The 13,538-nt window shown below is 58.1% G+C and overlaps 1 protein-coding gene across 1 annotated transcript in view; it reads left to right on the forward strand.

Annotated features, from left to right (window-relative positions):
- Window positions 1-13,538, forward strand: part of LOC110392179 (SH3 and multiple ankyrin repeat domains protein 3-like) — a gene marked incomplete at its 3' end in the record, with an annotated part of 155,445 nt that overhangs the window by 140,338 nt on the left and 1,569 nt on the right. The window contains 1 exon segment of the mRNA XM_021384204.1: window positions 718-842. Within this exon segment, the coding sequence (XP_021239879.1) occupies window positions 718-842 (125 nt within the window).

Below are 13,538 nucleotides of genomic sequence, written 5' to 3' on the forward strand. Positions count from 1 at the left end.
GCACAAAGGCAGCTCGGTCACAATGCACAACCCCAACCCCAGGCAGAATCTTGGAGAGCCACGACTGTCCCCAGAGCCTGGCAGACCCCTGGTATCTCTGTGGGGCTCAGAGCCTGCCCAGGTGCATCGCTTCCTTCATGGAGCTGGTGTTCCTGAACCCCTGCAGCAATCCCATGGCAAAGGAGCCCTTCTCCTTCATCCCCTCCCACGAGGTCGCGCACATCACATCACACAGCTCCTGTCTGCTCCCACGTGGGCGTCCCCCGTGCAGAACGCCTTCCCCTGGGTGGGCAGCGGAGCAGGGTGGGCTGAGGCTGGGCAGTGTCGGTGCCCCCTGGGTCCAGCTGAGGCCTTTCCTTGGAAGAGCTGTTGCTGTGGGGCAGGGCAGGTTTTGCAGCCGGAGTGACCAAGAGCGGGGTTTTCTCAGGCTGGTGTCCATCAGAGAGTGGTTCCCTGCTTCCGAGCCAGCCCCCGGCTCCGGAGGCCCCGTGCTGGAGGGCACCGTGGTGCAGCATCACACGTGGGTGCACGTGTGGCCTCCGCTCGCTGCAGGAGTCCCGGCGTGTCGGGCCGGGACGCATCTCCTCCCCCACGAAGCCAAGCCATGCTGTGCATGCAGACCGATTCACAGAGGTTTCCCCGGGCTCCGGGACGCTGCTCGCCACTTGTGCCCGCTCCCGGCTGCACCGACTCCACCTCTGTCTCTGTCTTTTGCAGCTGAAACCCCGATCGAGGAGTTCACGCCGACGCCAGCCTTCCCCGCGCTGCAGTACCTGGAATCCGTGGACGTGGAAGGCGTCGCGTGGCGAGCGGGGCTGCGCACCGGAGACTTCCTGATCGAGGTGAGCCCGCGTGGGGCTGCGGCGGGCAGCACCCTGCTCCTGCACCAGGAGCCACGAGAGCTGGGCAATGAGCGCTCCTGGAATGCCCGCCGGCGGGTGTCTTGGTGAAAAAAACGTCCTTCGGTGCAGTAATTCCAGCAAACGGGTGCTCTCCGTGCTGGAGAAGGGCTGGCAGGTTCCTCTCTGCTCGCGGGAATCGCGGGGAGGATGGAGCTTGGAGGAGGGACGCGTTGGGTGCCGCCTCTGCAGGCCCTTCAGGATTGTGCTATGCTGGTATTTGTTACAGCTTTGCCCGACGTGGTGCAGGAACTGGGCTCTAAAGAGGAAGCAGATTTGCCAGATGCCGTGCTCTGCCCGTGCCTGCCTCCTCCTTGGCCCTTTCCTTCCTCGGCAGCCCTGCAGGAGGCTCCTGCCCCGCTCTGCCACGGGGTCACGGCCGGCTGCGTCGTCCTGGTCAGGTTTAAAACAAAACATAAAGCGAGGATTAGGGTCACTGGCAACTTCACAGTGAGAAATGGCCAGAGGGTTAGGCAGCGAGGCACAGAGAGGGGCGAAGCAGTGTGGGATCTACAGAGCTCGGCTCCTGTGCCCAGCACAGAACTGGAGGCACTGGGACAGTGGGCACGCATGGGCAGCACTGCTGTGCTCTGCGGTGCTGATGCATGGCACGGGGATGTGGGGCTGCGGGGTTTCCTCCCTGGGGCTCAGCAGGACGTGGGGCTGCTCACGGCTCTGGGGGCCCTGATGGAGGCAGTGGGGATGGAGGGTCCCAAGGTGCCCCAGCCCGGTTTGCTGTGTTCTGTGCAGGTGCCTGGGCAGGGAGGGAACGCGGCGAGGAGCGCTCCTCGTTAGGGAGCGGCTTCGTCTCGCAGCGAGCGCAGCAGGGGACAGTTTGAAGGAGCAATTGGAAAGAGAGCGATAACGTTAATTTGTTAATGTGTGCCGGGACTGTCGTTGCCATAGGAGGAAAGTGTAGGAGAAATCGCTGTGGCACTTGAAAATGAAAATGACGTTCGGAATCTGTGCCAAATGGATACAGCGGGGATTGGCCACGTCTGCACGTCTCGGGGCCGGAGAGGAGGCTGGCACAGTGCAGTGGTGGAGGAAGGGATCAGAGGGCTGGGTCTGCATCTGCGCCGTCACCGCAGAGGGACCCGGAGCCTTTGGGGATCAGGGGGAGCTCCCAGCTCCCTTCCCATCCCTGCAGTTCTGGAGCAATGTGGGCAGGATCCGCTGAGCTCCAGCAGCGGGCACGGAGCAGCGCGCGCTGAGCGGAGGCGTGCGGGCAGGGATGGGGCCGACGTGGTGCAGGGTTCTGCTTCCTGGTGTGTTCCCGTGCCAAAATCGTAAGGCTTTAAACCAGTAATGCAGCACGTTCCATCTGCAACAGTCCTGTGTGGGGATGTGAGATGTGGCAGGAGGAGGAAATCCTTCACCCGGAGACGGTGCGGCCCTGGCACAGCTGCCCAGAGCTGGGGGTGTCCGGTCCCTGGAGGTGCCCGAGGTCGTGGATGGGCCCTAGGCAGCCTGAGCCTGGGGGGGCACCCAGCCTATGGCAGGGATGGGGCTGGGAGCCCCTTTAACCCAACCATTCTGGGATTCTATCATCTATGGCGTTCCTTCCAGCCCAAGCGTTCTGTGGTTCTGTCATCTTTAAGGACCCTTCCACCCTTCCAACCCAACCGTTCTGTGGTTCTGTGATCTTTAAGGACCCTTCCAACCCAACCGTTCTGTGGTTCTGTGATCTTTAAGGACCATTCTTAGATTCTACAACTGTGCTGGCTGCTGAAGTGCTCCTGCTGCTGGGGGGGGTCTTTGCTGAGCCCGGCTGAAGCTCCCACTGAGAAGCGCTCATTTCCATGGGTGTTCAGCTGTGATGTGTGCCACATCCCCATGGTGCTGGAACACCCCCCGGGACGGGGACTCCCCACTGCCCTGGGCAGCCTGTGCCAGTGCTGACCGCTCTTTGGAGCAGAGATTGTTCCCAGTCTCCAACCTGACCCTCCCCAGCGCAGGATGTGAGGGGCAGTGGCACGGCTGGGAGCCCCACGCAGCCCCTGAGGCCCCTCTTCCCCAGCACGGGGGTTAGGGACGTGTTGCATTCGGATCAGAGTCGCTCAGGCGTTGTAAGTTTGGGACTCTGTTCCTACCCTCGCTGAGATTCGTCTTCAGGCTTTTAGCTGTGGAGCTTTCCCGGCCCTGGAGATCCGTGCTAGACAGACATATGTAAGGTGCTTTCACATCGGAGTTGGCAAATTCCGACAAAGACATGGAGGTGGGAAATGCTGAGAGGTGTTTGCTGGTGCAGAAGCATTCGCTGATGGTGCTCCGTGTGAGCGCTGGGATTGCCTGGGGTGGGGGCAGTTCGTAGAAACACAGAATCGCTCAGCTTGGCAAAGAGCTCTGAGATCCCCAGCCCACCCCCCGTGCCCACCCCCCAAGCCCCACATCCCCATGGCCCTGCAACACCCCTGGAGATGAGGATTCCCCTGCTGCCCTGGGCATCCTGTGCCAGTGCTTTGCAAGAAGAATTGATTGCTCTGATAGCGCCGATGGGGTCATCACAGGCTCCTCCACCTGTCATCATTGCTCTGCTCCTTTGTGGTTATGGCAGATGGCCTTGAATCATGGAATCCAGCAGCAGCAGCCCCTGGTCGTGTCTGCAGCTCTGCCTGCCCTGCAGTTCCCCTCCAGCAGAGCACCCCCAGCTCCCGTCCCTGCACCAGGCAGAGGAGCCCGGAGCTGCACAGCGCACTGAGCTCAGCCCCGCACGCATCTGCCAACAGGGATGCAAGCAACAGGAGCGTGTTCAGAGTGCGGTGCTCACAGCTGATGCTGAGGCCCTGGCAGCAGCCACGTGCTCCATCTTCCAGGAGCAATTTGCAGCTCTCCAATACTGCAGCAGATGGGAATATCTGCCCCTTGTTCTCATTCCGTGTCATTCCTGTGCGGTCCCTCGGTGTATTTCCATGAGCTGCTGCTCACTCTCGGCTTTGGTTTTTCATTCCCTTTGTGATGCTCATCTCCCCTTCCCTTCCCTGTTGTGCCGTGGCCGTGCTGCCCGGCTTCCAGATGTGCAGATGGAATCCCGGATGGAATTCCAGCAGTCCCTGCTCGGCATCGTTGTTATCTGCTGATCCAAGAGCTCAAGGATCCCATTTTTTCAGATTCTTAATGCTAAAACAAACCAATGCCTGAACCCAGTCAAGTGAGTTCGTACGTTCAGGTCACAGGAAGAGCATCGGTTCGCACCAGCAAAGGGCTCCTGCCCTCCATGTGTGATGGAGACCTGCCCTGGGCTTGGGATGCTGTTCTGGGAAGGGAGGGACACAGTCCCCAGTGCTCTGCTTGCTTGGGGCAGGCAGATCCGGGGCACCGAGCTCTGCCCTTGGTTCAGCGCTGAGATCACCGCCTCCCATGGCACAGCTGTCTATAGAGGGAGGCAGCTGGGTGCCCTCACTGTCAGCTCAGCATCTCCTGTGTCCTTCCAGCCAACGTGTGCTGCGAGCAGAAGCCAGCTCCAGCCTGAAGCTGCAGGAGGGGACTCATACTTAGGATGTGTTGTATTGTACTTGGTGTGACATGTGCTCAGGGTGTCACACGCTGTGCTCAGGGTGTGAGACAACTGTGCTCAGGGTGTCACATATTGAGCTCAGGGTGTGAGATAACTGTGCTCAGGGTGTCATACTGTGCTCAAGGTGTGACATGCTATGCTCAGGGTGCCACATACCGGAGCTGAGCTCTGCTGGGTGCACTGACCCACTCTGGGGGATCACAGGTGGATGGATGTTCCAGGGCTGCCCGTGCTGCAGACGCTGTCCCTGGGTCCCAGCGTTGCAGGCTCCCGGCACAGCACTGCAGGGAGCCATGGTGAACGCAGCCTCTCCATGAAGCAGCTTGTCTTTGTTCTCAGTGCTGTTGGGGGTTTCTATCTGAGGCCTCTGGGTGTTACCAGCACGGTGGGATATGCCATGCCCGCTGGTCCTTATGAGCAGAAAGCGCTGACACCAAACCAGCAGTGCCTTTCCAATGGGAATGCAGGTTGGAGACTGGGAACCATCTCTGCTCCATAGAGCGCTCAGCACTGGCACAGGCTGCCCAGGGCAGTGGGGAGTCCCCATCCCCGGGGCTGTTCCAGCACCGTGGGGATGTGGCACCTGGGGACGTGGTCATGGGCACGGTGGGATGGGTTGGGGTTGGACTGAGGGATCTCGGAGCTTTTTTCCGACCTGAATGATTCTGTGGTCCACAGTTAATCTCCACCAGCAGACTTGTGTTCTCCCTGAGCTTCATTTTGGTGCCCGTTACCGGCACAAGCTGTCAGCTCCCTCAGCTCCAGCTGCTCTCTGACCCCCTTGAGCTGCTCCAGGTTTTTCCTGGAGGAATCACCATCACCCACACGAGTGAGCAACAAGGGGTGCAGATCAGAAAGGCAGAGGAGCCCCAGAATCTTCCACAGCACTGCCAACCCCTGCCCTGAGCAGGCAGCAGGCGTCCAGGGCAGCTCTGGCACACGGTGTCCCTGTGCCAGGCCTCCCTTGGGGCCAGCAGCCTTCCCCGTGACATTGCCCATGGTGACAAGCAAAGCCCTAAACACGATCACGCACTTTTTTCCAGGACAACGTCATAGAAATCATAGAACTGCTCAGGTTGGAAAAGACCTTCAAGATCATCAAGTCCAACCGCAGCCTCACCATGCTGCCCTAACTCTAACAACCCACCATAAATCATGTCCCTGAGCACCACGTCCAAGCGGTTTCTAAACCCATTCAGGGATGGTGGCTCCACCACCTCCCTGGGGAGCCTGTTCCAGTGCTTCACAACCCTTTCTGTAAAGGGTTTTTCCTGATCTCCAACCTAAACCTCCCCCGTTGCAGCTTGAGGCCATTTCCCTTTGTCCTGTCACCACTGAGAAGAACCCAGCCCCGCTCTCACTGCCATCACCTTTCAGGTATTTGAGGAGAGCAATGAGGTCTCCCCTCAGCCTCCTCTTCCCCACACCAAACAGCCCCAGTTCATTCAGTCTCTCCTTGTAGGGCATATTCTCCAAGCCCTTCCCCAGCCTTGCTGCCCAGCAGAACCCAGTTTTGTCTTTTCTTTCCTGAGCTCTGTTTTCCAAGGCAGAGCTCTCTCTCCAGTTTTTTTTGCCCCCCAGCAATCCCAGACCACGGAGGTAAGAGAGAATCTGGGGAAAGGAGGGCTGGGGAAGGGAAGGAGGATCTTGCTAGGGATGGTCGTGGCAAAATAAGTACTCAAAAATCCTTGGGCCCCAGTGGGATGCACCATGAGTGCTGAGGGAGCTGCAGAGCAGATTGCTGAGCCGCTCTGTCATCCCAGAGAGCTCTTGGAGAACGGGAGAGGTCCATGAAGACTGGAGGAGAGCCAGTGTCACCCCCATCTCCAAAAAGGGCAGGAAGGATCCGGGCACCTCCAGCCCCATCAGCCTCACCTCCATCCCCGGAGATGGAACAGCCATGACGCCCCATGGGGCTGCGCTGCCATCACTGGGCAGGCCCAGAGTGGGGCAGAGAGGAACCTGGGGGGGTTGAACAGAGGGCAGCGCGGGGTCCTGCGCCTGGGGAGGAGCAGCCGCAGCATCGGTAGGGATTGGGGCCAAGCTGATGGAGAGGAGCTCTGCAGAGAGGGACCTGGGGGTCAACAGCTGATCATGAGCCAGCAGTGTGCCCTGGTGGCCAGGAAGGCTCCAGGGTGCCTTAAAAAGAAGAAGATGCCCCACCTCTCTGGGCTGCAGTGCCGGGGCTTTGCCATCCTCCCAGCACAAAGTTCTCCCTCATGGTCAGGTGGAACTCCCCGGGCTCCACTGTGTGCCCGCTGCCCCTCGTCCTGGCACTGGGCACCACCGAACAGAGCCCAGCCCCATCCTCCTGACCCCAGCCCATCAGATACCCATCAGCACTGCTCAGATCCCCTCTCAGCCTTCTCTCCTCCAGGTGCACAGCCCTGGGGCTCTCAGCTTGTCCCCACCATGAGATGCTCCAAGCCCTCAGTCATCTTCGTGGCCCTGCACTGGGCTCTCTCTAGGAGATCCCTGTCTCACTGAACTGAGGAGCCCAGCAGTGGGTGCAGGGCTCCAGGTGAGGTGTCCCAGCGCAGAGCAGAGGGGCAGATCCCCCCCTCTCCCTGCTGGCCGCGCTGCTCTGGATGCACCCAGCGTGCAGTTGGCTCTCTGGGCTGCGAGGGCACAGTGCTGGCTCGTGGTGCTGCCCCACACCAGTTCCCCCAGGGCCTTTTTGTCAGGGCTGGGCTCCATCCTTCCATCCCCCAGCTTGTACTGATGGTAGGGGTCACCACGACCCGCCTGCAGACCTTGCTCTTGGCTGTGTTGAGCCCCATGAGGTTCTCCTGGGCCCACTGCTCAGCCTGTCCAGGTCTCACTGCGCGGCATCCGTCATCTTTTCTGCCACCAGGGGAGCAGTGTTGGTGCCCAGTAGTGTCCCCTGGTGTAAATGTGATTGGACACAGAACAGAAGGGATGGCTCAGTACCAACGTGCAGCTGTGGGAGGGGCTGTGCTGGCTGGGATCAGTGCTGTGCGCTCAGAGCACGTGGCAAGGAGAGCACCCCCAGGGTGGGGGGCACCGCTCCTCTGAGCCGCCGAGATTTATGGTGTTTGGGAACATCAGTTTTACATAAGGAAGAGAATCCGAGGGTTGTTTGAGGACACGTTGCTAAATGCAGCCCGAAAGTCGGGGAAAGAAAATTGCTGGGCAAGGCTTCACCCCACTGCAGTGCGTTAATGGAGGAGCTGTTAAATGCTGCTCGGAGCCGCGTGCACCCCTTCACGTACCCGGAAAGGTTATTAAGGAGGGGAGAAGGAAGCGCAGTTAATTCGAGCTGAGGTGTGTGGGAGGGTGCTAAGGGAAGCCAAAGGAAATATCAGAGGCCAATACAGAAAGATAATAAGGCATTTTAGCGCAGTAGAAGCAAAAAAAAAAAAAAAAAAAAAAGAAATCTGGTGGAGATCCATTTCTATATGTAAATGATAAAATCGTATATTCTGGTGCAAAAAGAAAAAAAAAAAAGGCAGAAATGTTCTGTTCTGAGATTGGAACAAATCAGGAGGATGTATCTATCCATATGATGTGCTTGGAACAGAAAGTTTCCCAGCTGTAACCAAGGAGAAAGTGAGATAGTATTTGCTAAAAATAAAGGTACTCAAATTAACAGCGTTGGGAGCAGATAGCGAGCGTCTGAGCGCGGGGTGGTCTGCAGCCTCGTGCCTCACAGCCCGTGGAATCTCGAGGGCTGGGAGAGGGCTGCTGCTCCTCTGATATTGGGAGGGTACAAACCAGGCGCTTCAGGAAGCTGCCGCTCCTGTAGATCAGCGTCAGTGCCAGGGGAAGCCATGAAACCATTGGTCTGCGGCACGGCGAAGGGTTTGAGAAGGGAGCTGCAGTCAGTGCGGTGCAGCACAGCTCGCTGCCTTCCCTTGGCAGCACTGCAAGACTGGCTGAAGTGAGGTTAAGAGTCACAGGGTCATGCAGGTGGAAAAGAGCTCTGAGATCCCCAGTCCAACCCCAACCCATCCCACCGTGCCCATGACCACGTCCCCAGGTGCCACATCCCCACGGTGCTGGAACAGCCCCAGGGACAGGGACTCCCCACTGCCCTGGGCAGCCTGTGCCAGTGCTGAGCGGTCTTTGGAGCATAGATTGTTCCCAGTCTCCAGCCTGACCCTCCCCTGGTGCTCTGCTGGAGCTCTGTGTGAGGGCTGTGGGTGCCACGAGGTGGGAGAAGCTCCCAGGACAGTTTTGCTGCTGCGCACCTTGTTCCAGCAGTGTGTGCACGCAGAGAGTGCAGGAGACGGGGTATGGGATGAGTCTGGAAAATGTAATGCAGCAGAAGATATGGGCTTCTCCGAGATAACTGTCTTAACGTTAGCTGATTGCGTGGGATGTGGTGGAGATGTTTGGATTGTATATGCAAGGGATAAGCTTTAAGCGTCCTGTGAACTTGCAGAGCGAGTTGCAGCTTTGGAAGATGACTAAAACAGTACTTTGTGCAGATGAGGAATTTGCAGCACCGGGTGAATCTGAAGTTAGCAAGCAGAATTCAGAGAGGGGCCCCAGGAGGATCTGGGAGCTGGAAAAGGGCCTGGGGGGCTGAAGGAGTCTGTCCTTCTCAGTGCCTGAGGGCAGCGGCTCTGCGGGGGGCACTCAGCTCATGGAACTGTGGGTGGGTTAGGTTGGATTGGGTTGGGTTGGGTTGGGTTGGGTTGGCTTGTGTTGAGTTAGGTTGTGTTGTGCTGTGTTGTGTTGTGTTGGGTTGGGTTGGGTTGGAGGGGCCTATGGCCCGTCCTGTCCCACCTCTGCCCCCATCAGGGGGTATTTACACCACCCGATGCAGAGCAGGGCAGCTCGCTGCAGGGCTTGTCGTGGGCACAGACATTCCCCTGGGTAACCTTGATGGTGAATTACAGTGAAATCCCATTTGGAAGTGCTTCTGCACCAGTTTGTGCTATGCCCAGAGCACGAGGTTGCCTGGGGGAGGTAGGAAGGGCAGTGTGGGGCTCAGGTCCTTCCAGAGAGCGACTTGGGACCTGGGGAATCGTGCAGGCTTCCTGCAGGTGGAGTGCTCCGGGGTGCTGGGGCAAGGTTGGCAATCCGGCATCAGAGCTGTGCTGAGGGTGGTGTGCAGGTTGGTCGTGCTGGTGAACGCTTACACCCACAGCCCCCAGACTTTGTCCAGTGGTCCACATGCATCTCAGGACCATTGCAGCATCCCAGCATGGTCAGGTTAGAAGGGACCTTATAAATCATAGAATCTCAGAATGGTTGGGTCAGAAGGGACCCCCAGCCCCACCCCTGCCATGGGCTGGGTGCCCCCCAAGCTCAGGCTGCCCAGAGCCCCATCCACAGCCTTGGGCACCTCCAGGGACGGGGCACCCACAGCTCTGGGCCGTGCCAGGGCCTCATCCCCTCTGGCATCCTGGTTGTTGCACCAGTTTCCTCCTGGTTGGTGGCCACAGCTCTGGAGAACAGGAAACTTATTCCAGGCCTCAGAGCTCACATCCCTCTCATTAACTCTTCTTATTCCTGGTGGATCTGCTCTGCTCAGGTGAGTTATTGTCAGGTCAGAATTCTCCTTACCCGCTGTGCTGAGAAGGCACAGGCACCGCATAACGAAGGTACAGACCAGAAAATGAGTGAGTCAGAACCCAGCCTTTACAATTTTCTGCTCGTACTGTGCATTTCTCTAAACTGCTTCTCACTGGTTCGTGTCACGTGGATAGCAAAGTGTCCAGAATGGACCACAGCACGTTTGCTGAAGCTGCATGGATAGCATTTGTGTCATCCTTCTGCAATCCAACGTGAGACTGTCACAACTTTGGATACCGGTCAGCATTAAGCAGTTCCCTCCTTGCCAAGGGGACAGAGTTCAGTGAGAGCAGGGCAGGGGCAGCGCGGGGTCCTGCACCTGGGGAGGAGCAGCCACACACATTGGTACAGGACGAGGGCTGGGCTGCTGGAAAGGAGCTCAGCAGAGAAGGACCTGAGGGTCCTGGTGGCCAACGGTTGGCCAAGGGTTGACCAGTGGTTGGCCAAGGGTTGACCAACAGTTGACCATTAGGCAGCAGTGCACCCAGGAGGCCATGAAGGCCTATGAGACCCTGGGGTACTGCACAGAGTGTGGCCAGCGGGCAAGGGAGGTGCACCTCCCCTCTTCTCTGCTCTGGAGCACTACTGGAGAGAGTCTCCTTCTCTGGAGATCCTCAAACCCGCCTGCGGTTCCCTGTTATCTCCTTCCCAGTCTGACTTCAGCTGGGAACATCTCCTCATCCCCTCATTGCTGGCTCCATGCTGGGACCCCTCAGTGTGCACGGAGCACCACAGACGTGGCAGCTCCACGAGATGCTGTGGAACAGCCAGATGTGCTGCACCCAGATTCGTGTCTCAGGAACTGTTGGAATTCAGCCCACTGCGTGCAGGCAGCTGCTCTCAAGGAAGCTGGGTGCTGTCTGTGTGACAGGGACGCTCCGTGCAGGGGCTCTGTGCAGGGATGGAGCACTTCGCTTTGTTCCTTTCGCTGCCTCCTCTTTTTGTCTTAAGTACTTCTCTTCCTCCTGCGGGAGATGGTATTGTGCTCCTGAGAGCGCGTTTCTGACGCTTCCTTTGTGCTGGTGCTGGGGGAATTGTGGCTGAGGGCTCAGCACATGGGCTGCATCGGCGCGATGCTGGCGCAGGACCTTGCACCAGAGCTCTGGGGTTATAGGGGGCCGTGGTAAAGGCCTCACTAATCCAGATGGAAGGCGCCAGCGGCTCTTCTCCTGTCCACTGGTGCAGTGGCACCTGCACAGCAGCGATGCATTGGTCAGACAGGACCCACCTTGGTGCCTTAGCACAGCTTCCAAGAGCTTCTGCCCCATGCTCTTCCCCAGCACAGAGGAGATGCTGTCAGGTCAGGAGCACCCTGGCCCATCCTTGCCACTGTTCTTAAAATTGGGTGCGATGCTGCCTTTTTCCTGCCACCAGGGACTCCTGCTGCCAGGCAGAGCCACAGCTCCCTGCTTTCGGGACACCCGCCTGCTTTTATTCCATCTCTCACATTCAAGTCCTGGCAGCGCGTGCCCAGCACTTGGCCATCATCACTCTGAGACCGTCAGCGCACCACTCCCACCATCCTGGTCAGCAGCAGAGCTGTTATTTTGTCCCACAGGCCAAATTCCTCACACTCTCACTCCAGGGATCGAGGTTTCCTGCACAGATGTTGCAGCCCAGCCCGGCTCTGGCCCATTTCTGGCCAGGTTGGTTGAGTTTGGGTTGGTGTCCTCCAGGCCCAGGGTGCTGCGGAGTCGCAGGGCCGAGCCCAGCACTGCGTTTTGTCCTTCACATCTGGGTCCTTGGGTGCTCCCTAACCCCAGCACTGCTCTCTGCTGCTGCTTTTTCGTGCTTCCTACAGCCAAGGAGTGCCCACTGGCAGGATGAAGCTGTGCGGTGCACTCTGAGTTTGTCGTGGAGGTTTTTCAGGGGTCGTCCATCCGTGGGTGGGTTTGAAACACGTTGGGTAAAAAGTTGCCCAGCCACATGGGTACCCTTTATGGATAGAATCAGCATCAAAGAATCACAAAGGTTGGAAAAGACTAAGGGGTCCATCTCGACCCAACCAACCCTATGGAGTCAACCCTATGGGGTCGATCCTATGGGATCAGCCACCAGCCAGCCAAACCCTATGGGGTCAACGCTATGGGGACAATCCTATGGGGTCAACCACCAGCCAGCCAAACCCTATGGGGTCAACACTATGGGACAGTCCTATGGGGTCAACCACCACCCAAGCAAACCCTATGGGATCAACTCCATGGGGTCAACCACAGCCTCTGAGATCACCAGTCTAACCCCAGCCCATCCCACCATGCCCACTGACCATGTCCCCAAGCGCCACATCCCCACAGTTCTGGAGCACCCCCAGGGACGAGGGCTCGGTGTGACCCACGTGGAGGACCACGTGGAGCACGTGGTTGAGCTTCATCCCCTTGCCCTCAGCCCATCAGTGCAGCCTATCCAGATCGCTCTGTAGGGCCTTCCTACCCTCCAGCAGATGGAGTCTTCCTCCCAGCTCGATGTTTTCTTCATCTCTGATCTCACAGAGACACAAACAGTTGAAAATCCACATTTCCCACCCGTCCCTTGAACGGGCAGCAGAAGCCCCAGCAGCCAATGGGAGTACCAGGAGGACAGGGACGTGCAGGACCCTGCCAGGTGTGACCCAGCTCTCCTGGGGACGTGTGCTTGGGCTGTGCCGTATCTGCTGGGGGAGGGGACAAGGTCCCACCTCCCAGGGCAGGGTCGGAACACCCCACTCCTGCACCTCGGTGTTGGGGTAACCTAAAAACCGTGAGCTGCTGCCCTGCAGGATGGGCGTGTTGGGATGATTAAAAATGAAACAGCACAGGCGTCTTCTGTCGGCATTTCTGTTCTTTATTTGGAAAGGAGCAGGGCGATGCGCGCGTATCACATGCAGATGATGAAATATTTTCCACACCATTAGTAACCGAAGCTGTCAGCATCTCCCAGGTGGCGATTTTTCAGTTTGGGTGGTTTTTCATTGTAGGATGCTGGGGAAATGCCGGGGGCTGGTGGAGCAGTGGTGCTGGGAGGGGCAGAGATGGTGCTGGTAATTCCGGAGCTGTGCGCCTGACAACAGCAGGCACGCTGGTCGTGAAGGCAGCTGATAAAAAATTAAAGAGTAGAATATAACGAGCGCCATAAAATCTCATGAAACAAATGTAATTTCATTCTTGGAGGCATCGGATTTGTTTGATAAGGATCTCTGTTTAGATGGAATCGATTTTTTGTGAGGCTTTGTTTACTACAAACCCCGCGGTGCACGGAATGAGCGCGCGAAGCACTTCGCTGCTGAGCGACAGGTCCTGAACGAGCCCGTGGGAGCCCAGCGCTGGCTGCTGCTCCTTGTGGCCTCGGTGGGGTTGATCCGGGCCCTGCTGCTGCTCAGGGCTCTCTTGAACGTTGTAGAGAGTCAGGGTTCAACACGAGCAACCATAGAGCCTTGCGCCTGGGGAGGAACAGCGCATGGATCCGTGCAGGTTGGGGGCTGACGTGCTGGAGGGGAGCGCCAGGGAGGAGGACACAGTGGTCAGCAGCTGATGGACGGTTCTGAGGAGCAGTTGACCAAAGGTTGACCAACAGTTCACCAGTGACTGGCCAATAGTTGACCA

Source organism: Numida meleagris, chromosome 1 (assembly GCF_002078875.1).
Source record: "Numida meleagris isolate 19003 breed g44 Domestic line chromosome 1, NumMel1.0, whole genome shotgun sequence".
Taxonomy (NCBI): domain Eukaryota; kingdom Metazoa; phylum Chordata; class Aves; order Galliformes; family Numididae; genus Numida; species Numida meleagris.